The sequence below is a fragment of the Aspergillus pseudonomiae genome, assembly GCF_009193645.1.
Source record: "Aspergillus pseudonomiae strain CBS 119388 unplaced genomic scaffold BDV37scaffold_4, whole genome shotgun sequence".
NCBI classification, from domain to species: Eukaryota; Fungi; Ascomycota; class Eurotiomycetes; order Eurotiales; family Aspergillaceae; genus Aspergillus; species Aspergillus pseudonomiae.
Genome location: NW_022475996.1, coordinates 513,821 through 538,086, shown reverse-complemented (window position 1 = coordinate 538,086; position 24,266 = coordinate 513,821). Strand labels below are relative to the sequence as shown.

Sequence of the window (24,266 nt, the reverse complement as noted above, 5' to 3'; positions counted from 1 at the left end):
ATCGCATGGTACGATCAGCCAGTCGGAGAATATCATGCGTGCATTATATCAACAACCCCGCCTGGACGTGTCTAACCTGACACTAACAGCTTCAGATCCCCCTGCAAACCGTCGCACCATGGGTCGTATCGATGAGTTTGCGGCGCATGCGTTTGATTATCTGATCGTCGGCGGAGGCACAGCAGGCTTGGTGCTAGCGGCACGCCTGAGCGAACGCCCTGACATCGTGGTCGGAGTAATCGAAGCCGGTCCTGCGGCTTTGGATGAGAAAGCAATTAACATTCCAGGTCTTTACGGCTCGACGATTGGGTCTCAGTATGACTGGCAATTTGAAACGGTGTCTCAGCCAGGACTGTCAGGTCGGAAACTCCCTTGGCCCCGGGGAAAAGTACTTGGCGGTACTAGTGCCCTGAATTTCATGGCATGGAATCGTGGGAACCGAGAAGATTACGATGCTTGGAAGGAGTTGGGAAACCACGGATGGGGCTGGGAGGATCTTTTGTATGTGTACCGATCGCTGGGGTTTGGATTCATGTGGACTGACAACTAGGAAGACCTTACTTCAAACGCTCCGAGACTTTCCACCCTCCCGATGCCACACATCAAAAGCAGCACCGTTCCTACTACCAGGAAGAAACACATGGGTCTGCTGGACCCCTTCATACAACTCATATCCAGAACTATGGTCCAGCGCACCGGTTTTGGCACGCGACGCTCAATGCGGTCGGGGTGGTTACTAGTCCAGACAGCCTTGCCGGGTCAAATAGAGGAGCTTGGAATATGATCTGCACCGTGGATCCCATCAACCAAACCAGGAGTTACTCGGCGAACGCCTACTATCAGGCTATCGCAGCACGACCGAACTTGGTGCTACTTACGGAGGCAATGGTGACAAAGGTACTAATCGAGAAGGATGGTAACGGTGACCGGTGGATTGCGAGTGGAGTCAACATCCTCTGCGATAATGAGGAAAGGGAAGTCTACGCAGCAAGAGAGGTTATCCTCTCGGCGGGAAGTGTTCAGTCTCCACAGCTTCTCGAGCTATCTGGAGTTGGCAAGGCCGAGGTCCTGCGATCGGCTGGAATTCCTGTCAAGGTTGAGAATCCGAATGTGGGAGAGAACCTCCAGGAGCATATGAGTAGATATTGATCCTTCGACACACAAAGCAACGTTCACTAACGGATGATACAGTGACAGCCACAATCTTTGAAATTCCGCCTGAGATACCCACCCGGGATGACCTGCTGCAGGACTCAGCGCTTCGGGAGGCAGCGAGTCGAGAGTATGAAGACACGAAATCCGGGCCGTGGACAATCCTTCCGTGTTCGATCGCATATTGTTCATTGTCACAGATCATCGGTCAAGAGGACCTGGAAGGTCTCCGATCGAGAGCAGAGTCATTGGCCACAGAGACAGGCAAAAAACGAGATGAGATCCTAGCTCGCCAATTACAGGAGCATGCTAACTTGGGTCAGCTCGAGTATCTCTTCGATGTCGGGAACTGGAATCCATACTTCAAATCAGAAGAGGGCAAGAAATATGGTACGATGCTTATGATGCTGCAATATCCCTGGTCTCGAGGGTCCATCCACCTGCCACACAAGGACGCTGGCCTCCGTGCGACTATCCATGACAAGCCAATTATCGATCCACGATACTACCTCGGTCATGGGGAGCTAGACCTGGAGGTTATGAAGATCGGCCAGCGATTGACGGAGCGAATCTGCGCAACGAAGCCACTTTCAGACATGATTTGCTCCCGGGTATTTCCTCCGATGCCTAGCTCCGACGCACCACTTGAAATAGACGAATACGACGAGTTTGTCCGGAACTATACCATCACTGACTGGCACCGTAAGTTTCCCTTTCATTATCTTGCTACTGTGGTGGGCTAACATAACGATCAGCGATCGGAACCTGCGCGATGGGAGGCTTCGAAGGCGAGAAGTCCGGCGTGGTCGATTGCCGTCTGAGAGTTTACGGTATAGCTAACCTGCGTGTTGTCGATGCCAGCGTCATGCCTCTCCAAGTCAGCGCGCATATTCAGGCGACGGTGTATGCCATTGCAGAGAAGGCTGCGGAGATGATCATCGAGGATATGGATGCAACGTTAACCCATAAGTAACTCTGCATAGATTGTCTTTGCGCTCTGCCTGCTCCTGGAGTACCTGGCACTATTAATTATTACTTTTATTAATTGAATTCCTGATATTAGAAAGGTATATCTTCACTAAGCTATGGTTCAGGCTACTGGCTGATATTAAGATTGCATTCTCTCAGGATAAAAACTTGTTTACCGATAAACGAGGTAATATGGTTATTTTGATTACTATCTACTCTCTATATATGCTGTACACTCCTGGCTGGATAGCGAAGGCTAATTGAGAAGTTCGAGGTTCAGTTAAATGCACATAGTAAAGAATCTGTCCCAGCATGAAGCCGCCTATGTCTTCCTGCGGTTCCATTTTATACCTGCACATATGGACTGTATTTCCCCCAATGAATCTCAGATAATTTCAGCTGCTCTCTGTTCGAAATATCCTAAACCCCGTGAGAGCATAAAAAATATGCCTACGCTATATCCACTTTGTGATCCAACTTTCCATACTGTCAATAGTTATTTTATACGCAAATTGTCTCATCCCAATGGGGTTAAATACATTGATATGGGACTACTGAGGAGATAGCAGGTCATCCTCTGAAAGGCTGTTCACTCCTTCAAGAAGGCTTTCTCCCACGTATTATAACAAGGTCAACCTACGCGAGCTAGAAGCCCTGGTGCATGGGGACCTGTGCTCAGCCAGCTAGCATCTCAGTCCCGAGGATGACGACAGAGGCCGATAGAAAGAGTTCAAGTGTAAATTTGAAGCTGGGCGAGTTGGAGACTTGGAAGCTCAGTAGAAAGTTGAGTTTCATCGGCTCAAGTTCGTGAAAGTGGAACCGCCATTAGTAAAATATCGATACGTTTGCCTAACGGCTCTCTGTGACTCATGCCCTTGGATGTAACATCAATCTATTCCCGGTCGCACCCAAAATTCTGGCCATATATCGCGTTCCGCTCTCCGACCATCGTCCATCTCTAAAATGAGCATTTTCGAGCAAAAAACTGCACCTTCCAGACAACAAACACCTCTCAGCCCCTGAAAACGATCAATGAGAATGACGAGCGAAACACAAATCCGCATCCGACCTGAGACGGACTCCGACGTGTCAGCAATCGACGAAGTCATTTCAACCGCATTCCTAAATGCCGAGCATACAGACCACACGGAGCAATTCATCGTCCGCGGCCTCCGCGAAGCGAACCAACTATCAATCTCTCTGGTCGCAGAAGACGAAGTCACACATAGAATTGTGGGCCATGTCGCTGTCTCACCGGTGAAAATCTCAGATGGCAGCGAGAATTGGTACGGGCTAGCGCCAGTCGCCGTATCACCCGAGTGTCAAGGAAAAGGCATAGGGTCGATGTTAATAGAACGTGTGATGGCGGGTCTTCAGACCCACCATGCGGCTGGGTGCGTTGTATTGGGAAACCCCAAATATTATACGCGCTTTGGTTTCAAGGTAGAGCCTTCTCTGCAACTACCAGGTGTGCCGCCGGAGTATTTTATGGCTCTCAATTGGAGTACTCCAACACCGACTGGCACTGTGTCGTATCATCAAGCTTTTGATGTATCGGTATAACTGGTATCGATGCATACCTTGCAGACATAATAGATCTACTGTCCTTTTTCAAGACTATCTTGTTCGCTGGATCAGAGATTGCACGCTATTACTCTCGCGAAGAGCTCTGTTGGCTATGTCTGTGTTGACACGAACGTCATAGAAAAATAGACCAGCACTAGCTACTTGAAGTCATAGCCTGGCAACTGACGAAGCGGCTGGTTAAGTCTTTATATATTTACCATTCGACTTTGATCACAAGCCGAGCATGATAGACATGGAATTATTGGTGTATATGCCCACAGTCTACGCTAAAACCAAGCTTATACTCCTGGAGATGACTCGACGATGTGTTTCGAGGGTGGAGCCACTTTAATGGTTGAGGATGACAACATGTTGAAGGTGCTGCGACTTTATCGATTCTATAATAATGTGAGCCTAAAGATTAGCTACGCTCTAGGATTACAATTATCATCAGGTGATATCAATTCCTAGATTGATTTTGTTCCTGATACCTTTTCACGAAATGCCTGTAATGTCCTCATCAATTTCTCATCACGACATATATAGAAGTCATTCCAGTATGACATCGAAGTTGTCGCTCTGCTCACTCTGATACGAGACCTTGCATCCGGTCAATTCACTGCAAGTTCTCAATTGTCTCGAACTTCCACTTGCTTTTTGATGAAGGGTAACTGCCTGGCGGATAATGCTGCGAACCTGTTTGGTAATCTGCCGCTGGTCATGCAACCAGTACAGTGATAAATGGGAGACCTGAAAACATGAACGTGAGCCTTATACAAAGCATGAGGCTCACGTACCCGGCCCTTTTTGTTGATGTGTATGAAGTTCCATTGGCAACTATCGGTACAGATACCATAGATCTCAGTTTTACGCCCGGCAAGTCTGTGGGCACGGTGGATCATGACTGTTTTTATAGAACATTCAGTCATCTTTCTTGCCCCAGGAGATGTATCCAGAAAGGCAGGGACTTACCCATGGGCGCAAGCGTTGAGTAATCTCCAGTATCCAAGGGACTTTCCTTGCGAACAACAAGTAGGTTGGTGTCTAGTTCATCGCGGTCACCGTACCATAGGATGTTGTCGGCATTACACTCCAGAGTATAGCGTTTTCCCTTGATGGTATGTAGCATAGAAACTTTCGGCAGAAAGGCTAGATACGGACTGTCTTCGGCGTCCGGTGCAGTGTGTTCGCGAGCGTTGGTTTCTTCCTTCTTTGCAGTGGCTAGAATCGACAGCAGAACAGCGTCAATGCGGCAACGCATAGCAACAGTATTCGGGGATGTGATATTTAGCGCCAGGGCGTAGTCGTCTAGGAGTTGCTCTGGGCAGAGTTAGTATGTCTTCGCCCAGTGTCAGGCACAGATACCGACCTGCGCTGTCTGGCATATCCCCACTCTCATCGAGGGCCAAGCTCCACTGTTTCTTAGATTCTCGTCGGCTTGTGGGGCGTAATGCTACACTATTCAAATAATGGTCAATGACTTTGCTTCGGTTAACCTCCCCTTCATTTATATCGACATTGTGGTCCGCCTCAGGATGGAAGTGACACTTCGTCCAGTGCAGCAATTGACGGTAGACCTGCGCCATGGGTGGCTGTAAAGCAAGATGAGGGACGATAGTTCGCAACAGAAGAAGGATTGTTGTTGACGTCTAAGGCCGCTTCATGATTAGGTAACACACCATCTCATAGTTAGTTAATTCACGATACAATTGGAGAGTCAGTTTCTTAAGGACCCAATTCACAGAGTAAGATATCTGTCAATGTGCCAGTGAATCTTGGTGAATCTTCATGATCCCAGTACAGTTTTATGGCCACCTCTTGCACATCCGAATCAACCCATTAAAATTCCACGAACCTGGTAGAGCCTAACTACTCCATTGCATCTTCAAATCTGCTGCTACAATATGTTATAACCTCGTCCCAGCTCGTTCATTGTAACAGGGGGGGTGTTGTCTCCGACTGTATCTGGGTCGGACAAGTCAGCTCCGAGGGCCTCAGAGAATTGAGAGAAAGAGATCGGACTGACTCTACACAATTGTTTAAGCCCTGTTATAGTTCCTGAAACTCTGCCCGAATGGAATTTGGTGACCAGACAACTGGGATTCACAAGTACCGAGATGTCAGTAAAAGAGTCAGCACAGCCTGATTGCAAAAGGCAATGTGACGAAATTCGAGAGGAAATACTGTGAGGCTGTCCCTCCGACCCGTCCTCAATTGAATTTCAGGAGCTAGCCGTGGCCCCGAGACGTTCAGACGTTGGCTTTTGAGAAAGGAATCATCCGGCTCTGAAGATGGTAAGAAAAGCCTTGAAACTGATATGAACATCGTTGGCTAATGTGAGATCAGTTCAAATTAAAGCGTCAATAAATCTGGCTAGATCTACCAAGCTGCCATCAGATTACGTTATCTCTTCCTTGAGGAGAGGGAGCGTTTTTGGCATAATAGCGATTGATATGTTGGACGGTAACTAAGGAGGAGACCCGCGTTGGGCGATTTAAAATAGCGGGCAAATAACGGGCCATGTCTGGTGCAGCCTGAGGTTTCCACTTTCAACCAGGAAGACAAGAGGTTATTTTACACTCGCTTCAGGATCCCAGAAAGAGAATCACCACAGAATTCACCCGTCTATCTAAATTATATATGAACTTCACTTTAAATATCGCCCCAAAAATGGTCTTTTAATCTCTACTTACAACCGCTTCTTGTCCTGTCTAAGCTGTATTAGAAGAGTTCACTTATTCAGAGACTAGTTTATCTGCTTTTTCATACACTACTGGTCATATTCGGTCTGAGTACGGCCATACCATGACTCTCCTCACTGGGACACCGACATTAGCATTACAAAAGTCATAGGATTTTGAAAGCCAGGCAAAGTGGAAATCCCCCAAGGAAAATGTGCAGACGTAGGGTGGGCATCTAGCCCAATCTTCTGTGGATCCCACAGCGTTCCCGATTCATTCCGTTACAACTTACCAGAATATTTCATCCCTATGAGACGATAGTTGTTTCATTCTCAAAGGGTCGAATTTCGTACGTATGGAGCCATGTCTGTCCCTGGTGCTAAATGACTCTCGGCCCAGTGAACAAGTTCATTCTCAAACGAACGGTTAGCTCGTCATGGGGAAACGACAACTCTTGTCCTCATTCCTCCTTTGGAGAGACTAAAATCGCTGAATAGCTCCTTCAGGGGAATGAGCCCTTCTGAAGCCATTGGGCCATGCCAGCGTTCCTGTGTAATCTGAAAGGGCGCCATCCCCGCCCACAATATGAGTCTCATAACGCTTTCACACCGACTCAATAACATCGACATCGTTCCAAGCCAGTACATTGACCACATGAAAGCGCCAAGACAGCGATACAGATGAAGACGTAGGCCACCCCACATCCGGCATATTGGACGTACGATGGACATGATACAAATCAACCTATACTCATTGGCTGGACCTCCTGAGCACGACTGATCATGATAAGAAGGGCTTCTATAGGTGAACTATAAATATACTCCTTCAAGTTAAAATTGTCACCGGCATACTGTAAGAATCAGGTTATAAACATCCGATACTGCCACATCTGGGCTAAGTGGGCGATGATCAACACAACTTTGTCGGTACTTAGCATAAGGCGACGTGGGCCGCTAAGCTTCAGAGGGATGCAGGAACCCCAGACCAACGTAATTCCTCCGCCGAGTGCTCCCCAATGAGAGAGACGGAGACCATAATAATCTGGTTACCATTCGTTTGCCGAAGCCCTAATGCGGGTCCAACATACGCGGCGCCAAGACAGCTATATCTCTTCAGGCTCAACGAGACCCCCTGCGGAAAAGCCGAAGAAACCATTGTATTACATCTACTGCGTATTACGCATCTCCCTCCGGGATGACAGGCACTAGAACAACATTTCCTGCATGAATGGTCCATACAGGAGCCGGCAAGGTGGCTGCCGTCTTGCTCCGATGACGTGGATTTCCCGAAGCCGTTGACACGCTTGGGTTATAAATATATGACTTTCAAACATCAATCAGCTATCAACCCAACGGAAACAAAATCGCTCAGAATTCTTCACTGGATCTACACGTTGAGTGGTAAAAAGATTCTAGCAATATGCACTTTTCAAAATTTCTCCTTCTCTCCGCTGCGACCCTCGCAGTTGCGCATCCCGGTGAGAAGCATGATCCTCATGTGCTGAAGCGCGAGATTCACGCTCGTGATGCTCTTACTGCCCGGTCGAAGCGTGGCCTCGATGCATGTGCTACTAGTGAGCATGCCAAGCGACTGCAGCAACGTAACATCGCCCGTCGTGCCCGTACCGTTCGTGAGCTGCGCAACGCCCGTGGCGTGACGACTAGTAGGTTGCCAGAACAACAAGGTCAATATGTGTTACTCAATACTCACGGTTCTATTAGGTCCCAAGAAGTGGCGCCGTGACTCTGATGATCTGGAGAAGTGGGAGGCTGTCAACCACAACATGACCGGCTTGGTCGACTTTACTGCCGAGACGCCCGAAAGCTCGGTCTTCGGCGGTAACACCAGTGCCATCTTGTCTCCCACGATCACCGACGGACCATACTATGTATGGGGCGAAGTGCAGAGGAGCAATGTCAAGGAGGACGAGTACTGTGACGGCGTTGACGTGTACTTGGAGGTCCAATACATTGATGTCAACACTTGCAAGCCAATTCCAGGTGCCTTCGTCGATATCTGGAATGCTAACGCCACCGGCGTGTACAGGTACACACTCACAAGTCACCGTAATTGAACATAGGTTGCTGACTTCAAATATAGTGGCATATCCACTTCAGGCAACTATGCGGCTGACGGCTGGGATAGCACTTACCTGCGTGGTATCCAGGAATCTGATCAAGACGGCGTTGTGGCCTTCCAAACCATTTTCCCGGGTCACTATGACGGTCGTGCCACTCACACCCACCTTTTGACTCACCTTAATGCATCGGTCCATGATAACAATGGCACACTCGTTGTGGGAACCGGCAGCGTCGCACACATCGGTCAGCTGTTCTGGAACGAGGTCTTGCGCTCCGCCGTCGAGGACACCTACCCCTACACCACCAATACCCAAGACATCACTAGCAATGCTGATGACATGTGGTCCATCGAACAAGCCTCCAGCTCTTACGACCCATTCCCCGACTATGTGTACCTCGGAAACGATCTGAAGGATGGCCTCTTTGCCTGGAAGCAGATTGGCATCAACGCCAGTGCCGACTACACCGATAACTCCTACTACAGCATTGCTGCTTACTATGACGAGAACGGTGGCCACCAGAATACCGACAGTGCTGCATTTGGAGGCGGTTCTGGTAGCGAGGGTGGTATGCCCTCGGGCTCTCCCTCCGGTGCCATGCCTTCCGGCACTCCAATGTAGAGAAATCGTGCCTAGACACGGCATGATCTCTCTTTCCGGCTAGGCGAAGGTCTATTATACTACGGATCGAGTGTGCCTCGGGCTTAGAGCCATGATTCACATCGCTCAGTACGATTTGGATCTAGCAAGTCAATTCTCACTATTCTCATACGGTGTACATATCGATGTCTCTCCTTCTAATATGTATCTTTACCTACGTAGTATATCATATAAACTTTGTTCTAATGAAGCAATTGGTCTATACCTTAAGAATATTTCCACAACTTTTCCCTTTTCGTTTTTTTTTTTTTTTTTTGCCCTTTTGTCGGTCTCTTCTAAGTTATCCTGCCCTTTGTTGGTACCCCCGCAAATTCGCCTTAATCAACCACCACACCAGTGCCTCCCCACGTAATCCACCAGCTATACATGACCGGCGTTCTGCAATTCTTCTAGTCGTAGGTCATTGATCGGACCTTCTAACACATGAGCAGAGGATTGTCCATTTACCAGGTTCGTGCCAACCTCGTATTGGTTAGCACGTGATTCGCCCGGTGTGGCGATGCACGCAACCGACAGATCAACACCAAACATTGATCTGTTGCCAGATAGCAGGTCAACTACCCTTTCTCAAGTCCTGCGATACAGTCAGGCTTTTATTTACCGGCAACACCTAGTGGGCAGGAGATCATGTCTGTCGAACAACGTCTCATTACGCGGGGCGCACAGGATGACATTCGCGCCCGAACAAGCAGCCTTGGGCAGGCTGTATTCCAAGTGCCACTTTATCTAAATCAAGAAAAGTTATATCATGCGCGGCGTCCCCATAGAAAGTCGCGAGGGGGCTGCATAACCTGTAAGAAGCGGAGAGTTAAAGTGCGGATGTCGATTCTGACGGCTGTTCTGGAACTAATATTGAACATGAGCGCAGTGCGACGAGGGTAAACCAACCTGCACTAAATGTCAGAAATACGGCGCATCATGCAGCTATTCCACTACGTCATCTGGAAAGGGATCTAGAACTGATGTAGCATCAAGCACGCAAAAGCCAGACGACATTACATTTTCTTTTCCTCTGAGTGACCTAGCGACACGGATTGAGCAGGTCTTAAACCTGGATACAGGCACCAATACTTCTCTGGTAGAGCGAAATGCTGTTTATCCCGTCAGCATGGTTGCCTTCCAACATTTCATTAAGTGCTCCACCGAAACAGTTGCCAACCCTGGTCTCCGAGCCGTCATGAGGAGCGACATGATTCGGGTTTCGTTTACGGTGAGCCTCAGCCCCGTTGTTAACTTGATCGGTACAGCTCCTAATAGCTGATGTTCTGGTAGAGTCCGTATTTGATGTATACAATAATTGCAGTTGGCGTCCTTCACCTCAATCGCGTTTCCCCCGGAAATAAAACGCGGCAGTTTGCAGAGACATATTTCTGGCAGCGCGCAATTAAGCTATACCAAGCGGCACTTACCTCCAACGTTACTCCGAAGAATGTTGATTCCCTCCTCTCAACGTGCATGTTTATGGGCCTCACCAGTCTTTGTCCTGAGGATATCAAGCCAACGGATTCGTGGGTGTTATCCGATAAGTCAGATGCAATGAACTGGCTTTGTTTACAGAGTGGCCTCCGATGTATCATAACCCTCGCCAAGCCGTACCTTGATTCCAGTATCTGGGCCTCGACATTCCAACATGCCCACGAGGACGAAGTGCAATTCTTGGAGCACGTAGTTAAACAGGGACGGGAGGGTCTCGACCCCGATCTGGCTGACCTCTGTGGGATTGACGAATCTACCACGGCCAAGACAAATTCATACTACGAGCCTCTCGCATTGTTGGCAGCCTTGTTCCAATTAGAAAAGAATTTTAAAAACTCAGCAAAATGCGCAGAATTCATGGGAAAGTTGTCGAACGATTTTCTTGCGCTTCTGAGACGGAGAGATCCGCCTGCCCTTTTGATCCTGGCACAGTGGATGGGTCTGATGTGTACCTTATCCCAATGGCAGCCGTGGATTTTTGGTCGACTTGTCACTGAGTGCATCGCTATTTGTATGTATCTAGAGCATGATCCGGATCCCCGGATATCGCGTCTTCTAGAGTTTCCAGCTAGCGCGTGCGGATATTCCTCTCGAGATGTTTCACATAGTATTTGACGGCGGTAAACTGAAATACACCTTATGATCAATGGGGAATGTTCCTAGTAATATGTTTTGCTGAATCTTGGTTCCAAGGTAAATGCGCGTCCAATGCACTTCGAAATATATACTTTAGGGTTGGACACTGGCAGTTATTGCCAGCGGGAGTAGTAGTGGTTATTAAACCTGGAAACCATCGACACCAAAACGACATATGACACAAAAGCTTCGTATGATTAAGGCGCACAGACGATATGCCACTAAATCTGTAAATGCATGAGAATATATATTTCCTGTTACAGGTGCGTTTGTTTGTATATTAGTAGGGTGGAGACTAGCCCAATCGGGTTCCAGAAGGGCTGTTTTCTGCCATTTTCGATGTTGTCACCGCTTCCCAAATACACCAATACAAACAAACAACATCCATTTTGAGCAGCCAACCATACGGACCTACTGAGCATGCAACTCTGCAACTACTTGGGTTAGCCAGATCCTTGGTGCCCCTTCAGCCATAAACACATTGCATTGTTCGACTGGTGGACATTTTGCTGGCTCGCTGAGTCACGCCCACCCCCCCAACGCCATGACTCGTCAGCCATGAACCCTCAAAGCAGTGCCGTTTGGCGCTGGCTTCGCGATGTGCCTTGTGAAACGATTGCTACCCCACCAGATACAGCCCTATCCTCACAGTCGAGTACCTTGAAACGAAAACAATGTATGGCTACCCGATCCTCGAGTCCTGCGAAACGCCAGAGGGTCCTGGACGATGCCGATAACGTGCACCCTGACCAAAGTGCGTCCGCGATTGCGGTTACAGAGCTTTCCGAGAGAACAAGGCTCTGTTGTCTTCTAGCACGTCGAAACGCGCAGGGAGCCCGGTCCGAGACTTGCTGAATGACTTGCGAGCGTCGAAACCCGCTGTTTTCTGTGAATTACCCTTTACGATTCCCTTACCAGAGAATGCCACCGTGTTATGCACCACCCTTACTGAAGGTCTACACGAACGGGTGATACCCATTGGCCTGAAGGTAAAACCAAAGCTATACCAAACGAGACAAGCCTTCAGCTCACCAAAGGCTCTGTATGCTTCACTTGCAGGACCGAATATGTGCAGCTTTCCCCCTCATGGCGAACGAAATACCGCACTCTGCATACGATGAGGCAAATAATCCATCGGATCGTGAACTGGACTTGCTCTGGGAAACTATCACGGAAATACTGAGCAACGCGCGGGAATTGAGCCTATTTCAACAGGATGAGAATGCGTGGTGCAGTCAGGTGGTCTATCCTATGCTGCACCTTGCATTTAGGGGTAGTATGCTAAAAACGGAAAGCGTGTAAGGTCTTCCTGGTTGACCTTTTACTGTCTTTTTTCCAGGAATTTCCAGCTGACAGAAGAGAAACACCTAAGGCAATCCCAGACGATCAACCCTGAGCTACTCCCGATAATGCCGAATAACCATCGCGTCCAGAAGAAGTGCGATTATGCGTTTTCCTTTCATATACATACTCAACAGGTCTTGGATATATATGATGCCCTCGTTCGTGCAGGCGCGGGCGGTGCCCTGAGCCAAACGATGGACTCATCTATGAAGCGGTGGCTACTTTTTTCCGGGCTTGAAGTCAAAAATGAGAATGGTGGGAAGGATGAAGCACTTGCCCAACTTGCTACTTGGATTGCGGCCGGGATGGAAAACACTAGGAAACTTTGGGGTCAATCCTCCGAAGAGGAACGTCCGTATTGCGACCTACCTCCAATGGTTGGGTGGACTGTTGTTGGCCATGACTGGCATACCTGGGTGACATTTGGTGCCACTAAGAATGGCACGGACAGGCTTGTTCGTAACTCTCTTCCCACGTTGTCTAAGCTTAGCTGACACGCTGGTTATAGTATGTCGTAGGACCTTGGAGGGCGGCTGCCGCGGACACGAGAGATGTGTATGGAGCTTTTAAGTTACTGAAGCTTTTGCGCAGGGCGTCGGCATATGCGAGTACTACATATTGGCCTTGGTTGCGGCAAAACGTTCTCGAGCCTCTGTGTAGTGACAGTTAGATACTTCTATTCGTAGTCCTGAAACTGATTTCATTGTTGGGATTAAATCCCTTGCCGCTGGGCGTTCACCTGACCGCCGCCTGCCGGATTATTGCTGCTGCCGGTGCCTAGACCGTAACATGCAAATGATACTCTATGCCTACTCCCATACATGGCCATCACTATGCCTAACGACGATAGTGACCTCTTGCGCCCAGATTTTCATTTTTCAAATGAGGTTTTGACTCGCTCGAGGTCAACATGGTCAGCAGTAGCCTCAGCGGCTCAGTCTGCGACCAATCTGCCTTCTGCCTGCTGTAATGTCAAAGCCTTTCTCAATAAAACGCCGTCCATTCCCGAATCCAGCGGTGCCACAGACCGCATCGGGAGCAATTCTCTATACACACAAGGGTATGTTAGTTGGTCAGTTACGCCGGTTCATAGACCTTCTGCTTGCGAGCTACCTCCCCGAAAAAGACTGGATCCCAAGATGTCTACATCGGGGAATCCAAGCCAAGCACTTGCAATCTTTCCAGCGAATATATCCCAGAATGGAGCGGGTTTCATCCCCTGCCAGACCCCGTGTCCAACTATCTTGCTGTCTTCATTCTTGGCTGGTCATATATTCTTTCGGCACGGTTGATAGAGATACGCTGATCAACATCGAACTACACGGTGGTCTATACTGACAACAAGGCTCAGTGCGACTGTCATGAGCAAGATCAAACTGATACACCAATAACCGATGGTAGTTACATCATTGACATTGGAACCGATGATTTCGCGGAAGTTCAATGGTGGGCTGCAATTCTTGCAGAGGGACGAGGCTGGTAGGTAACTCTTATACGAGAGGGTAAGGAGTACTACTTACCATGGGAATGCCATTAGAACAGCAGTCCATTTAGACTGCACCATCGTGCTCATCTTCCATCCGCTATCTCCCCTATTAACCTTGAGCCACTGTCCTCGGCACAAGCACAGGAGTACCTTTTCAACCTGGCCCGATATCACGACGCTTTTGATCAATTGATTAGTGCATTGGCTGCCACCATGACAATACCACTGCATAACCGGTTTGGGGCCAGCATAACCTTGCCTTTGCCCCAGCCAGGACACAGCCCCATCTCGCACCGGAACACCGAGTGAACGTATCGAAACCAATACCAACACCTGCTGAGATCCCTCATTACATGGCTTTATCATGTACATCCGGTGTGATTACATCCTGTTTATTTAGTTGCTCCTGGGAACTGGATATCCCATGCAACCTAGTCAGCCAATGGTTGAACCCTCCAATGAGGGAGATCTTTCCATCATTATTTCAATCGAAGAACTGCCATGCCATTGTCTGCGCTATGGCACAACGCAGACCAAATATAGCTCCGCTGTGGCTGGGCTCTCTAACTACTGGCCTCTTGCCCCGGATATTTCAAGTGTGTCGTTCGCATTTACCAACAGTCTACCTAGAAGCGGTCACATGGACTGCATCTCCCCAGTCATTCATGGATCCGCAATACCACCGTCTCGTGCCCCTCCACAAGAACAATGGTCTAGAACTAATTCCCCGGGAAGATGAATTTCACCTCCTGTTTATCACCGATGTGGACTCAGAAACGTATATATCTCCTCCACTGTCTCCATATCGTCCATTTGGCCTCGTGGAACTCCAAAATACTTCGATCGATGTTAGATTGCACTGCGCCTGTAACCATCAACCAAGCTACTATTGCTGGAACTGGAAATGCGAAGGGGAGAAAGTGTTTCACGATTTTGGCATGTCACGCGGATCGAAAGCTGTAGAATCGAGCATCGAGCCTATGACCTTTAGGAGTACTGTCTTAAACCTGGCTTGGAGGACGGTTGGCCTCGCATATACAATTATTTATAAGTCATCACTAGTGATCCCCGCCTGGGCGCCCATATACAGAAAAACTTGTTTCCATCCGTTCATGTCTTAGGGGTCTTGCTTTAACAAGCCCTCGCGAAGGATCGGATGAAGAGGAGGGTTTTGACGATAGACTCTCTGAGCTCGCCACGCGGAATATATTCTCTTGGATCTTCTTCACTGAAGGTACCAGACCAGAAGAAAGAGAGCTCTGGAAGCATGAGTGGCTGGAACTCTTAGTCGACAGAGATTATGGCGTAGAGTCTAGTGAATCTAGCTCGTCTGAGGTAGAAGAAGGTGGGGCAAACAGTGAGAATTTGCGTTATGTCCATATGTGGCGGGATAATGTTCTGGCGCCATCGGTATGATATGTCTATCGCGACTTAGGGTTCCATTCTGAACGCTCAGTTGCTGCAACTGCGACTCAGTCTGGAAGCCTCGGACTGGTGACAAATCAGACAACAAGGAAGTCCAGGACATTGAAGATATCCTGTTAATGTACATGCTTACTCGTCAGTTTGAAATGCACCTAGTCCTACGTATGTGGGCGAGGGGCGTATAATAAAGTTTCAAAGTAAACTAGAGAATAGGACAGAGTAGACAATTTAGTGTGCTAACACTGAGGCCAAAGAAAACTGAAAAAAGTTAAGGAAATTGAAGGCTTTGTCAATCCGTCGAGCATTCATCTAAAAGACTGTTTCCCGCCAGTTAAACCTTCCAAGTAGGCTACCTTAGCCCTAATTATGTATCCTCGGATGCATCACCATGAAGTTTATCTCTTCGATCCCAGGGGGGTATCACCGCGAAAATAGCAGCGCACGAGTATCTGGTTCCGATCCCAGCTTCATTTCCGTATGTGACGTGACTGAACGCCATCTCCTCGTGCTTTGGCTCCGTGATCCATGTAACCCCGGGGAGATAATATGCGGGCCACACATGGCGGACTACCTGTAGAGGTCGTGAATGCCTGACATCAATAGTTCTGGGCTGCAGGGAAGCTTACCTCGTCCATCTCCATGTCGTTCCCGAATTCCGTCGTCTCGTAAGGTCGCAGGCATGGTCCAATCTGCGCTCCTCCTTCCGCAAAGCAGCTGTCCTCTCTGTATGGGAGACCTTCACGTCGAGCAAAAGAAATTGCCTCATCCATACTCTTCAAATGTCGTGTCATCTTCAAGAGCTTCCACCGTCGGTCGATATCAGCAAGGTCCTCTCGGCTGGACTTTTCTGGCAGTACTTCCGAAAAGTTGACGGTAAGGCGCTTATTCCTGGCCAAGTATGGCTGAAGATCATTGCAAAAGCGTTCTTCGTCGTCCCACTCACCGAGATAGCCAAATCGGCGTTTGCCTCCCATGCGCCCTGTGAGCCCTAACTTGGGATTTTCGGGGATATACATCCCGCGGCTTTCCAAGACGGGTAGAACCTGCACGTCTAATCCCAGGGACTGGAAAATAGAATATAATACCACGTCTGATCCTTTAAGCCCTCTTGGGAGATCATGGACGGTGGCTTTGGAGGTATGTGGGTAGGCGTGTGAGCAGAATATGCCGAGAACACCACCTGTGCTGGTTAGTTAGACTGTGGCCGCCGCTCATAGAGTGTGGCAGGCTTGGTTTAACAAAAAGGACTCACCGTCGTCCAGAAATCCTGGTTTCATGAGGCGGTCCTTGACCCAGCCGTACAATGGTAGGGACTTGGGATCGATTATCGAATGAAGCACGCTTTCTCCGCCGTTTGACACGTACAGATTATAGGTTAACGTGATCCGATCTCCCTCGGTTATGGTTTTGATCTCATGTTCACAGTCACTGTAGAAGGCAGCCCACTGGATGCTAGTCTCGCTCCCTGCAGCCCAGTCAAAGTTCACCTCCCTGCCCTGGTGCCTTACGAGGAGGTTTCCACCACTGAAACGAGCAGGGAGACAAACAACCAAGGAACCAACTTGGGTCTGAGAGCGGGGAGTGTCAACGTGGCTACGGAAGAGCCCAGATGGCCCCGAGTAAATCTATGGATAAAGTCAGCTAGGCCATCACGAAGGGAAACACTGACGGACATTCATCTTGTAAAGCTCTGCATAGATCTTGCGCGATCCTAATTTATTCGTTGCCTTACCGAGCATTCCAGGAAGCAACACTTTCTCAATAGCTTCGATAATTCCAAAGTCAGCAGGGTGGAAGCTTGTGGCGAAGTTTTCCGGGTCGAGTTTTCCGGCTTTTCGGTAGGATAGATCCATGACGTTCTGCTCTCCGCGACCAAAATTGGCTGGACCACAGCTGGCAATCAGGTGCTGTAACACCTCGGGGCTCGCATCTTCGGCGTCTGTTCTAAGAGGTAGCGACAAACGTCTCGCTGAGCCATCTTCAATCGACCAGAAGATGTTGATGGGACCAGATACTCGCGGGTGGTTCTCAGGTAATGCAGCTGTTTGGGCAATAGGGATGCTACCCCCACATGCATAGGAAGCCGTAGTTCGCTCCCCCTCAATGAACGTCTTCAGTTGAAGACAGGAGTCCACAAAGCTGTCTTGTGTTTCTTGCAATTCAGGGGTTAAAGAGGTTCTCACATGTTCACTCGACTGGTGACAATGCTTCTCCATTAGAGTATCCAAAAGCGCATTGAAAGCTCCATCTCGCTCCTTGGTATCACTACTGACTCGGACTTTATGCCATCGACTCTCCAGTCTGCTCATCAACTCCTTGACCTGCAAAATGTCCGATTCATCATCAAGATAGCCAGGAATCAAGCGATTTAAGTTTTCCCGCAGTTCTTCTTTGAATTCCTCCAATCTGGAACCCTCGGTTGTTACGAAGGTGGCGGGGGCATCCATACGCCGGACATAGGTTATGTTGGCCTCTTTCAGGCAATAGATGAACCAATCCAGGCAAGCGTCTAACTTGCAACCCTGTTGAAGTCAGTATGGCTTCAGAGCATATAGATAGCTTCATGATGACCTTGGTCATGACCCGATTCACTTCCTCCATCTCAACGATGGTATGGGCATACTCTTTGATCGGGACTTCCCAATATGACTTCCTCCTCCAGACTTGCCTATCAAAAAGATGGCCGCCTTCCTCGTCACTCATGATGAAGTAGAACAGAAAAGTCTTCGAGCAAATTGTAGGAGATGGTGACCGGATGTTAATACATCGAAACAAGCATATGGCTCGAGGAGAGATGATACTCACGAAAGGACGGGATTCAGCAGGTATATATGTGTGCACATGCTGGTGAATTTCTCATTGTGACGTGAAGGTGAATACTGGGTCACTTGACTGTCGCAGCCTAAACCAGGGGTGGTGTGGCCTGAAGGGATCGGCCACAGCTTAGGCAGCGATTGCCCTAAGGTCATGCTCTTGCGTTACATATTCACTCGGCCTTTCTTCTTTATCACTAAATTCATTCACTATGTTGGAATTTAGTTTCTTTGTATTCTCTTTGTCTAAAAACTCCGCGATGGTGTCAAGGAATGATTTCTCAGCTTCAATTGGACTTACTGGACCACCCCATATGCTGTGTAGCAACGTGTCGAGCTCTACCTAGTATTCATTATTCTGTTCATATCAGTAAACATCACAAACAAAGTAAAGATCACGTCAAGATCGCTGCCTGCAGAGATTGCCTAGATGGAAAATACAACAGATTCCTCCTTCTATCCCTGCTAGTCAATTCAGGACGAACATATAACCTTCTGTACCAATTTGCTCATCCGTAAGCGATGCCAGTTTCGTCAACGTTGTCTCGTTTCCATGGTTAACGACCTGCTTTCAGCTGGCCTATGATGTATCCTCATGCTGGCTGCCCGTTTCAGTGAAACTCTACCGCGTACCTCTGGCAGCATATTCTACCTGTTAGTACCGGTGTAAGGTGGTGGATCAAGCAAAACTGGAAGGATTTCCCGGCTCTTTGTCATAGTGACCCGTTATCAGGATATCAATCCGCTCCAGGAGATGGAATCGTTTTGGATTTCCCAGTTCAAGGCTTAGTATGTTCTGGACCCGGTTGTTGCAGAAAAGGTAGACTGCAAAACATCCTCGGCATGCAATAGGTGAGATTTTGCTAGCATTGATCCCAGGTTTAGTAAGTTAAAATCAATTATCACCATGAAAGTATCTTTACTTAGATATGGCAGAACGAGCTCATCCTTCATATACATGCGACATGGTGCTATCTTTGCGTAGGTGACTAGTATTCGTAATTTATTAGCAAGCCCTATGATGACTGTGAGCCAATACCCCGTGTAGCCAAGGATATCTCCATGTAGGGTACTGCACGTAATATCAATTTTAGTCTCATCTTCTGCGCTAAGTCTTCGTACATGCGAGAATGCAACGTCGCCTCACTCTACTGGCCCGTCAGTTATCGGGCTCACCGCTGCACCGCCCTATCTGCAATCAATTTTCTCAGAGCGATTGGAGGGATCTGGTGACTCTAGGACCCATGATTTTTATGCAAGTCGAGCGGGGTTGTACTTCTCCGGTCTGAGCACTAGAGGAACTTCAATGTACTCTCCAGTTTCATAAAAATTTCAGATTGTACATCTCTCGCCATAGTTAATCTGTGGAGGTATAACCATCTATACAGACATGATGGCTCTCTCGCGACGTGCAAGCCACTCCAGCATCCGTGAAAGTCCTTTCTCTTCGTCAAGGCCTGGATACAACAGTATCATGGGCACAAATGCTCCACGCCACCTGGGGCTAGTCTCAACGGCCTTACTACCGTATGACGCACTCTCCCTTTGTGAACTTATGCTTCTGCCATTATGAAACCCGTTGACTGGGTTGATACAGGGCCAACCGCATGATTGGAGCAGCGATATTCTCTGTCCCGTCCTCGATTATAGTTTCCGTTGGCAGTGCAGGCGCTGCGCTCTCTTTATGGGTACTCGGACTGACACTCTCACTGTGCGGCTTTTACATCTGGCTTGAATTAGGGTGCTTAATGCCAAGTAGTGGAGGAGAGAAAGTATACCTCGAGGCTGCGTACCCCCGACCGTATCGACTTGCGGGCACTTTATTTGCCTTCTACATACTTTTCGCATTCGGAGGTACGGCTACGTAAAACAGGAAAACCATGAGAAAGAATAGGCTAATTACCCAAGTGCGATCATGTAGGCCTGGCGAGCATTGTTGTGGCTGATAACTTCCTTCTAGCAGTCGATTGCACTGCCTCTGACCTACAGAAGCGAGCACTGGCAATAGCCGTTCTCTTTGTAGTCGCGGCGATCCTATCCGTATCACAGAAATGGGGCCTCCGCATCATGAATCTTCTGGCCTTGGTGAAGATGGCCATTCTACTATTGATTATATGTACCGCTTTCGCGATCACTGTCGGTGTGATTCCGAGCAAGGGTCCTACTGACCGGGGGACCAATTTCCGGCAGCCGTTTGCTGGGTCGTCGAGCAATATCTATGACTATACAGTAAGTCTGTTCAAAGTGCTTGGTTCGTTTCAAGGATGGAATAACTCCAGCCTTATCCTGGGGGAGGTCTCCAACCCCCAACGCACCCTCAAGATGGCTGGTGTATTCGGCGTCGGATCTGTCGGGGTGCTCTATCTTCTGGTCAATGTCTCCTATCTGATCATTGCCACACCGGACGACATGAGACAAACCGGCCTACAACTTGTGGCACGCATACTGGGCAGCGTGTTTGGGAGTGCAACGACACGTGTGACCGGCGCCATGGTCGCCCTTTCATCCCTGGGCAGTATCATGTCTGTTGCATTTACCGTATGCAGAGTAATCCGTGAACTTGCCATGGACGAAGTGATCCCGGCATCCAGCATGCTTTCCACGACCACTCGCTCCGGCAACCCAACACCGGCAACATTTGTGTACCTATTCGGGACGTCGGCGGCGGCCATGGCTCTGATTCCCTTCGGTATGTTGGTTTCTCCATGCGACAGGTTCCAGAACTCTGACGGACCACAGGTGATGCTTATGATTTCCTCATCGATGCATCGCAGTACCAGGCCGCGATGATCAATTTCGCGGTGGTAGTTGGAGTGTTTATCATCCGCCAAAGAGTACCGGCTGCCGAGTATCCGTTTCGTGTGTGGACGTCAATCGCCTATGTCTTCCTCGCTGTTCAGGTCTATCTCCTTGTGTCCCCGTTTTGGAGCCCCCAGGGACAGGGCGATACCAGTTTGCCGTACTGGCTGGCGCCGATGGTCGCTATTGCGGGGTTTGGATGCGGAGCGTCTTACTGGTGGTGGGCTCGGGACAAAACTGTTACCCGAGACCGGCCATCCCGGACCCTGCTTGACAGAACGCAAGCCTACGGGTCTGTGCCAGGGGGTTGAGTTTAGAGATGCAATGGTGCAATGGAGAATTTAAGAGGATAGTCTGGAGAGATGGTGTGTAACTGGTTGCTACTGGACACGGTTTTGTATCCCTTTCGGACTTGAGTTCATTATGTTCCTTGCATCCCATATATTGCGTGGCTTAACCTAGATCAACTCAAGCCTTGGTTGAAATATACTCTATAAAGTCGGCAACGGTGTAATATGTTCACTAATCGCCGTCTATACGGCAGCCAGCGTTACTCTCATTTGATACCCTTCCACACGAGTACTTATATTGCATATATAAGGAAGCAATACATCGTCTATAGCTGAAACGCCCCCTTACGCCTCCGGATAACAATAGTAGCTCTAGGACAGGTTGTATAGTTATGGCCCTTGACTAACGTCTGCTCGTTCCGATCCTTAACGAGCTTCATGTCGTAATTCAACAGCATGTGACAAAGGGTGATTTTGATTTCCATGGCGGCGAAGAACCTCCCCGGGCAGGCCTGCTTCCCATGCCCAAAGCCGAGATAGTTGGGACTAGTAGAAACAAATTGGGTGGATAGATTACGGGTGGCGTTCTCGTTGCGCTGCACAAAGCGATAGCCATCAAACCGCGTGTCCTGCGGCTCGATGGAAGCATCGAGGGTTTGGTGCGCGGCAACCATGATCGAGGTGCCTCGAGGTATGTTCGTACCGTCTGGGAGAACAACCTTGTCCTTTGCAATCCGTTGCATAGCAACTGAAAGCCATTTAGCTGAAGCTGGCAGACAGTTGGGGGAATGTAGATGGTCGCTTACCTAGCCCGCCAGGCCGCAGTCGCTGGCTCTCTTTCATCACACTGTCCATCAGCATGAGCTTCTGCAGCGCAGGCTTACTGAGGCCTTCGTTTTCAAAGACTGAGCGGATCTCCTCCCTCATCGCCTCTTGCAACTCAGGGCGCTCCGCAATATCAGACAGCAGGTTGCCCATGGTATCCGAGGTGGTGTCGATGGCCACGAATGCGAAGGAGAGCTGCATGGCTGCTGCATCGTACGGGCGTCCCGTGGCACATTCGTGGAACCACTTGAAGGTTCCCAAATTGCCTGGTGACGGCTTTTCCGGCACAGAGGTCACATCGCAACTTGGAATCTTCTTGGCTATAACGGGGTCCAGCAGGTCTCGGGCTTCTTGGAGAAGCATTCGGAGCTTGCGAGATTCGGGGAGGAATGATGCGGCGAGGGCGCGTAGGGCTTTCGGCCAGCGACGCAGGACCCGGGCAACCAGAAAGATCTGCTCGGTATACTCGACAACGATGTCCAGCCAGCGGCGGTCCTGACAGAGGTCGTCCATCAGGAAGGCACGAGACATCACTTGGGCGATGATGCCGTCGACCGAATGCTTCAGGGGGAGCTCGCGCCACTCTTGGTGGTCCGCTCGTCAGCGTTAACTTGGATAGTGGAGAGAGGATAGACAGACCTGGATCATCACCCCAATATTGCCGAACAGCGATGGTTGCTTCTTGGGAGATGGGGTCCACGAGCAGGGCTACAAGATGACGGTTAGCACACATTCAGTTCAGTGCATGTCAGTCGACACAACAGCCACCACACTTCTGGACATACGCAACGATCGCGACAGCTTGTAATTAATCACATCCCTCACAATGCCATTGTCAGCGTTCAGCTCCTTAAACGGCTCGAATCCGGCAATATGCGCATGGAATTCCTAATTTTTCCACGTGAGAAAGACCACGGAGTACCACAGTCACTAACCATGGGCCTCACCTCATTGAAAAACGCCGCTAGACTCAGTCGATCCTCATTGCGAATCATGTGTGCATACCGCGTCGGCAGCACGAGTCGATACTGGCTGTCCGAGAAGATGTAAAACGGGCCTCGATGCTACCCAGGGCAGAGCAAGTCCAATCAGCTGTTGTTTTTCTAGCAAGTCGGAACTATGGAATCACACCTTCTCCAGACCTTCTTTAATCAGAATCGGTGCCGTGGTGTGATATCGTGCTTTCGCGGGCCCGTATCCCAGTTCGTACCATCTTCGCGTGTTGTAACGAGGTAATTGGGATAGACCGAACGTGTAATAGAGGTCGAGGACGAGTGGGTAGGTGAGGATGAGTAGGACGGTTACAATGCCGCCTTGAAGCGCGAGGGATGTGCTCAGAAACGTAGGACTCGTGAGGAAACCGCTTAGGCAGAGAGACATCGCGGAAGGCTGTACTCAAGATCTGTGATTAGCACACGAGCAAGGTGAACGGCAATGGGACTCTCCCTTTCAGTCTGATGGGGTGCTCACAATCTAACGCATTGATGTCTCTGAGCCACTGGATCGGCATTCCTCGGTGTGTCTCTCCTGCAGTGTGCATAGTTGAGGAGAGGAGAAGAGATGAGGATCAATGTGCAGCCTGCTGGCCGCGGGCTGCCCTTTCGCAGGTGGTGGTTGAGCTGAGATGGGCTTTCCACATGACCATCACCTTGCATCTAATTGAGACCCCATGTGCATCGTTGCATATTATGCATGGCCCTTACCACCAGTAAGGGAATGCGTCCGTTCACCGCAGACCATCGTCACCAAGTGGACAGATATCATAATACGCCAATGGTGTAATATTTCCAACCGTTACTAGTACACCTAACTCACAGGGGTGGGTGGATACCATGGAGACCTAGGCTCGGCCGTGACCGTATCCATGACCTTCTGCATAATCCAATGCAAGAAGTGCAGATGTGATCGCAGTGGCTGTCTAACCGCGCTCGGACCTCTGGTTTGAGGAGGGTGAGATTGTAATTCTAAAGGTGTTATTCGACGGCGATTGTGACTCGGATCCTGGGATGAAAACCCCCCATCTGCAGTCTATGACGCAGCATTTATCCGTCCAGTCCCTGTCCA

General features: G+C 49.2%; 10 protein-coding genes across 10 annotated transcripts; 7 read left to right on the top strand and 3 right to left on the bottom strand.

Moving 5' to 3' along the window:
- Positions 1 to 118: 118 nt before the first annotated feature.
- On the top strand, positions 119 to 2,125 carry BDV37DRAFT_268189 (GMC family oxidoreductase; the record flags this gene model as incomplete). Its single annotated transcript, XM_032084140.1, has 4 exons — positions 119 to 501; positions 555 to 1,138; positions 1,192 to 1,854; positions 1,908 to 2,125. The coding sequence occupies 4 exons, from the start codon at positions 119 to 121 to the stop codon at positions 2,123 to 2,125; spliced, it is 1,848 nt and encodes a 615-aa protein (XP_031946353.1).
- Positions 2,126 to 3,159: 1,034 nt separating this feature from the next.
- On the top strand, positions 3,160 to 3,684 carry BDV37DRAFT_278541 (GNAT family N-acetyltransferase; the record flags this gene model as incomplete). The annotated part of the gene is made up of 1 exon (XM_032086079.1): positions 3,160 to 3,684. The coding sequence occupies one exon, from the start codon at positions 3,160 to 3,162 to the stop codon at positions 3,682 to 3,684; it is 525 nt and encodes a 174-aa protein (XP_031946352.1).
- Positions 3,685 to 4,000: 316 nt separating this feature from the next.
- Positions 4,001 to 5,365, bottom strand: BDV37DRAFT_139767 (uncharacterized protein). The gene is made up of 3 exons (XM_032078827.1): positions 5,057 to 5,365; positions 4,660 to 5,007; positions 4,001 to 4,591 (listed from the first exon to the last, which is right to left on the bottom strand). Exons 1-3 carry the CDS (start codon positions 5,271 to 5,273, stop codon positions 4,317 to 4,319), a joined length of 840 nt encoding a protein of 279 aa, XP_031946351.1. The 5' UTR covers positions 5,274 to 5,365; the 3' UTR covers positions 4,001 to 4,316.
- Positions 5,366 to 7,459: 2,094 nt separating this feature from the next.
- BDV37DRAFT_237882 (intradiol ring-cleavage dioxygenase) lies at positions 7,460 to 9,179 on the top strand. The gene is made up of 3 exons (XM_032080776.1): positions 7,460 to 8,031; positions 8,090 to 8,414; positions 8,469 to 9,179. Exons 1-3 carry the CDS (start codon positions 7,788 to 7,790, stop codon positions 9,067 to 9,069), a joined length of 1,170 nt encoding a protein of 389 aa, XP_031946350.1. The 5' UTR covers positions 7,460 to 7,787; the 3' UTR covers positions 9,070 to 9,179.
- A 394-nt stretch (positions 9,180 to 9,573) lies between these two features.
- On the top strand, positions 9,574 to 11,469 carry BDV37DRAFT_237880 (Zn(II)2Cys6 transcription factor). The gene is made up of 3 exons (XM_032080775.1): positions 9,574 to 9,921; positions 9,977 to 10,318; positions 10,381 to 11,469. Exons 1-3 carry the CDS (start codon positions 9,736 to 9,738, stop codon positions 11,197 to 11,199), a joined length of 1,347 nt encoding a protein of 448 aa, XP_031946349.1. The 5' UTR covers positions 9,574 to 9,735; the 3' UTR covers positions 11,200 to 11,469.
- Positions 11,470 to 11,630: 161 nt separating this feature from the next.
- Positions 11,631 to 13,211, top strand: BDV37DRAFT_237876 (uncharacterized protein; the record flags this gene model as incomplete). The annotated part of the gene is made up of 3 exons (XM_032080774.1): positions 11,631 to 12,209; positions 12,280 to 12,518; positions 12,593 to 13,211. Coding segments are annotated over exons 2-3 (674 nt in total), but the record flags the coding sequence as incomplete, so codon positions are not given.
- Positions 13,212 to 13,397: 186 nt separating this feature from the next.
- BDV37DRAFT_278536 (uncharacterized protein) lies at positions 13,398 to 14,359 on the top strand (the record flags this gene model as incomplete). Its single annotated transcript, XM_032086078.1, has 3 exons — positions 13,398 to 13,624; positions 13,966 to 14,043; positions 14,110 to 14,359. 3 exons carry the CDS (start codon positions 13,398 to 13,400, stop codon positions 14,357 to 14,359), a joined length of 555 nt encoding a protein of 184 aa, XP_031946347.1.
- Positions 14,360 to 15,711: 1,352 nt separating this feature from the next.
- On the bottom strand, positions 15,712 to 18,259 carry BDV37DRAFT_139706 (uncharacterized protein). The gene is made up of 5 exons (XM_032078826.1): positions 18,047 to 18,259; positions 17,149 to 17,997; positions 16,728 to 17,100; positions 16,102 to 16,655; positions 15,712 to 16,046 (listed from the first exon to the last, which is right to left on the bottom strand). The coding sequence occupies exons 1-5, from the start codon at positions 18,176 to 18,178 to the stop codon at positions 15,840 to 15,842; spliced, it is 2,115 nt and encodes a 704-aa protein (XP_031946346.1). The 5' UTR covers positions 18,179 to 18,259; the 3' UTR covers positions 15,712 to 15,839.
- Positions 18,260 to 19,762: 1,503 nt separating this feature from the next.
- Positions 19,763 to 21,398, top strand: BDV37DRAFT_294565 (amino acid/polyamine transporter I; the record flags this gene model as incomplete). Its single annotated transcript, XM_032089658.1, has 4 exons — positions 19,763 to 19,815; positions 19,886 to 20,142; positions 20,210 to 20,977; positions 21,028 to 21,398. The coding sequence occupies 4 exons, from the start codon at positions 19,763 to 19,765 to the stop codon at positions 21,396 to 21,398; spliced, it is 1,449 nt and encodes a 482-aa protein (XP_031946345.1).
- A 268-nt stretch (positions 21,399 to 21,666) lies between these two features.
- Positions 21,667 to 24,126, bottom strand: BDV37DRAFT_237867 (cytochrome P450). Its single transcript, XM_032080773.1, has 6 exons — positions 23,334 to 24,126; positions 23,150 to 23,266; positions 22,988 to 23,090; positions 22,842 to 22,910; positions 22,184 to 22,786; positions 21,667 to 22,125 (listed from the first exon to the last, which is right to left on the bottom strand). Exons 1-6 carry the CDS (start codon positions 23,580 to 23,582, stop codon positions 21,704 to 21,706), a joined length of 1,563 nt encoding a protein of 520 aa, XP_031946344.1. The 5' UTR covers positions 23,583 to 24,126; the 3' UTR covers positions 21,667 to 21,703.
- Between the last annotated feature and the right edge of the window lie 140 nt (positions 24,127 to 24,266).